A 4,522-nucleotide genomic window follows, 5' to 3' on the forward strand; every position below is an offset into this window, starting at 1 on the left:
ATGAACCAAAGAACGCTCAACAAAGCACTTCTCAAGAACTCCCAAAATCCTGCATTAGCATGGCAAATCTTCAATCGCATCATCTCCAATCCTTCATCTTCATCTTCATCTTCATCTTTCTCCCTCCTAAATTCTTTACCTATAATTGCCCAGATTCTTATTCGCGCCAAAATGTACTCTCAAATTGACACTCTTCATCAACACCTTCTTCTTCTTCAAAAAGAATCAGCAATTCCTCCTCTGTTTTCCCTTGTTCGTATTCTAGCTAAATCCGGCCTCGTTGATGAGGCAATTTCACAATTTCAATCTACCCGGAAAGAATTCCCTAATAACCCTCCACCAATTTATGTTTACAATGTGCTTCTCGAGTCGTCGGTTCGAGATAATAAGGTTAATTGGGTTCCATTGCTGTATAAAGACATGTTCGTTTCTGGGGTTTCGCCTGAAGTTTACACTTTCAATCTTCTGATCAGGGGTTTGTGTGATTCGGGTCATTTGGAGGATGCACGCAAGGTGCTCGACAAAATGTCTGAGAGAGGTTGTAAGCCGAATGAGTTTAGTTTTGGGATTTTAATTCGTGGGTATTGTAGGACTGGGCTTGCGACAGAAGGGTTGTTGATATTGGATGAAATGAGACGATATGGTTTGGTTCCCAACAAGGTTGTTTATAATACTTTGATTTCTAGCTTTTGTAAAGAGGGTAAGGATGTTGAGGCTGAAAAGTTGGTGGAAATGATGAGTAAAGATGGTCTGGTTCCGGATGTTGTCACTTTCAATTCTAGGATTGCAGCTCTGTGTAAAGCAGGGAAGATGCTAGAAGCTTCTAGAATATTCAGGGATATGCAGATAGACAATGCACTTGGTTTACCTAGACCCAATATTGTTACCTTCAACCAAATGCTTGTGGGGTTTTGCAGGACAGGGATGCTCGAGGAAGCTGAGAATTTGGTTGATACGATGAAGAAAGGTGATTGCTTGATGTCGTTGGAGAGTTATAATATATGGTTGATGGGTTTGGTGAGGAAGGGGAAGCTTTTAGAAGCACAAATTGTTCTTAAGGAGATGTTAGAAAAGGGAAAAGAGCCTAATATTTACTCATATAACATTGTAATTGATGGGTTGTGCAAGAATAATATGTTATCTGATGCAAAAAAGATGATTAATTTGATGAAAAATTGCGGTATACAGCCTGACACAATAACTTATAGCTCTTTGCTTCATAGATACTGTAAGAGAGGGATTGTAGCTGCAGCAAATACTACTTTGAATGAGATGATGAATGCTGGATGTTTTCCAAATATATATTCCTGCAATATTTTGCTTCACAGTCTGTGGAATGAAGGAAAAACTTCAGAAGCGGAGAGCTTGCTTCAAAAGATGAATGAGAAAGGCTACGACTTGGATACTGTAACGTGTAATATAGTGATGCGGGGTCTCTGCAGAAGTGGAAAGCTGGATAAGGCTATTGAAATTGTTGATGGAATGTGGAACCATGGAAAGGCCACTCTTGGTGATCTAGGAAACGAGTACATCAGTTTACTGAATGTTGGTAGTGATGAGAAGAAATGCTGCCCTGACATAATAACATATTCAATTATAATTAAGGAGTTATGTGAAGCTGGAAGGCTTGAAGATGCTAAAAATAAGTTGATTGAGATGGTAGGTAAAAATCTATACCCTGATTCGATAATATACAATACTTTTATACGTAGTTATTGTAAAGCTGGGAAGATGTCATCTGCATTTCGGGTTCTCAAGGACATGGAGAAAAGGGGGCTTGACAAGAATCTGCAAACTTATAATTCTTTGATTATGGGCTTGGGGTTAAAGAATCAAATCTTTGAAATGTATGGACTTCTCAATGAAATGAGAGAACGAGGGATCGCTCCAAGTGTATTCACCTATAATTCTATAATTGGTTGTCTCTGTGACGTTGGTCAAACCAACGATGCCATGTCTCTTTTGAATGAGATGTTACAGAACCGAGTGGCACCTAACATTAATTCTTTCAGAGTGCTAATTAAAGCCTTTTGCAGAGAGGGTGAATTTACGGCTGCACAAGAGGTCTTTGAAATTGCACTCAGTGCATGTGGACACAAGGAAGCACTCTACAGCGCTATGTTCAATGAGTTACTTCTTGGAGGAGAAATTATGGAAGCTTGCGAATTATTTGAAATTGCGTTAGATCTGTGCCTTTATATAGGAAACTTCAATTACAATGATCTGCTCGACCAACTCTGCAAGAATGAAAAGCTGGATGATGCTACTAATACTCTCATCAAATTGATTGATAAAGAATACATATTCGATCATGCATCATTCATGCCAGTGATTGATGCCTTACGTAAACTAGGGAAGAAACATGAAGCAGATGAACTTGCAGAGAGGATGATGATCATGTCAGAACAGGGAGAGATTACTAATAAAGTTTGTCAGAACAATTATGTAAAGCTCAAGAATATAGGTGAAGGCAAATGGAGAAATATAGTGCACAGGTATGAATATAACCCATTAGTACTTCGCATAATCTTGAACTTCTAAAATTTATTTTTATTTGTAGATTAGCATTTTAGTAAGTGGTGTGTTATACTAGATAAGTGACAGAGATTTTCCTAACCGGTTGTTTTTAGAGGACTGAATTCTGGAAAGATCAAGATGTACACATTCTTACTCCTTCAAATATAGAGGTTGTCGTTGACCAGCACACTATTTTGGGTGTGGTCATTCATGATTATTGACTTCAACTAGACCATCAGTGGCCTTTGCCCAAACCCCTGCAATGAGTTAGTGTAAATCTATCATGGGCACTTGGTCATGAGGTTCTTTAGGTAGAATCTCAGTTCTCTGTCACTGTCCTCTAGAGACTGTCACTGTCCTCTAGAGACTGTCACTGTCCACTAGAGACGAGTGATGTTAAGGCAGGTCCCTGAAGTTTCACTTGGGAGCACTCTCCATTACAGTTTCTTCTGTTACCCTACTTCCAAACCAAGGTTCTACCATGCCACTTAAATATACAAAAAATTAGGAACCAAGTTATAGCAACTCTATATGCTATTCTTTATGTCAATGTCTAAAGCATTGTAGACTATTTAATTTTATTATGGGTATCGTGCTGTAATATGTTACCTTATTGCATTTGTTCTACTCTTCACTTGTCACAGGGAGGATGGCAGCGGACTAGCACTACAAGCTCTTAAACGGGTACAAAAAGGATGGGGTCAAGGAAGTGTATTAAATTTGCCATCCTTGAAAGTTGGAGCAAATGATTATTGGGAAGGTGTAGGTTGATTAATTCGTGTTTTTGTTGATGTATGCATAAAATTTGATGAGATGAACATACCACATCGTTGAAGCTCTTGACAAAATGTGATGTTTATGCACAATGTTATTTCATGAAAATATATACAATGTATACAATGTTTATGCATGATGTATAGAGTGTTTTACAAACAATATATCCTTGGTTCCTTACAGTATTAGTACGATACGAGTCTGATAGAATAATTTGACTCCGTTTACTCTTTCTTCTACTAGGTATATCAAACTAAACTTGGTCTTAACACCATGCTCGCTTGATAGGGCAATTCTTCTTATCTAAAAAAATAGAAAATAAAAATACATTCTACATGAAATTGTACAATTAAAAAAAAAAAAAATCTATTTTATTATTATCTTACAATAATAAAAAATTATATCTTCTTCTCATGTTAGGGTTGTGAGTGCATAGAGGTAGCAGTGTATTTAATAGAGGTTCTGTTTCCATCCTTTTCTTTATTTTAATTTTGTACATGAGCTTACTGCTGATGGTAAAAGTACAGGACCAGGCAACTCCATCATATGCACCCCTGATAAATCTGGGAATCTAGATGTCAAGGTATCTTACAGGAGGAGACATTTATGATTATCAATGTCTTTTCCCTGCTATTGACATTTAACAGGCAAGCACTCTATATAATCAAATACATAAGATGAAGAGTAGACTTTGATGAATCTTAGATATGTTTCAATGCTTGCAGATAGAAACCGATGAAGATACATTATGGAAGGCTGATGTACGAGGAACCAAAGTTGAAACGTGAATTGGTTTGTACATGTAGTAATATGTGTGATTATGCTGCTTTTCTAATTACATGCATCTTATATCATCCAACAAAGGTAAAGAAAAGCAAAATCTGTGAAAATATACCCTTGACAATAAACACTCTTCATCTTTTTCATGCCAAGGCTCTTGACAGATTACCACAGAAATTGAAATCAAACTGAAAACTTGTTTTCTCAGATCATTGTTACTTACACTGTTTCAGATATTATGCTCATTTCATAACAAATGCATACTACTTTCCTATTGTCCTACACAGGTTATTGACAAGGAAAGAGAAGGAAATAGCTGCTGTAACTCACAGAGGTTTTTTAATGCACACTCTGAGTCAATTTGGCAGAAATGACTGTCACCCTCTGAGGAAGGATGAAATAAGTAAACGGGTGCGCTTCATCTACCCTTTTCATCGCTCCATTAACACTA

At 37.2% G+C, this 4,522-nt stretch overlaps 1 protein-coding gene across 1 annotated transcript; it reads left to right on the forward strand.

Moving 5' to 3' along the window:
* Positions 1–3,617, forward strand: LOC145560462 (pentatricopeptide repeat-containing protein At2g17140-like). Its single transcript, XM_081621716.1, has 2 exons — positions 1–2,495; positions 3,162–3,617. The coding sequence occupies exons 1-2, from the start codon at positions 1–3 to the stop codon at positions 3,286–3,288; spliced, it is 2,622 nt and encodes an 873-aa protein (XP_081477842.1). The 3' UTR covers positions 3,289–3,617.
* Positions 3,618–4,522: the final 905 nt, after the last annotated feature.

Source organism: Chenopodium album, chromosome 9, assembly GCF_948465745.1.
Source record: "Chenopodium album chromosome 9, dcCheAlbu1.1, whole genome shotgun sequence".
In the NCBI taxonomy this organism is placed as follows: Eukaryota; Viridiplantae; Streptophyta; class Magnoliopsida; order Caryophyllales; family Amaranthaceae; genus Chenopodium; species Chenopodium album.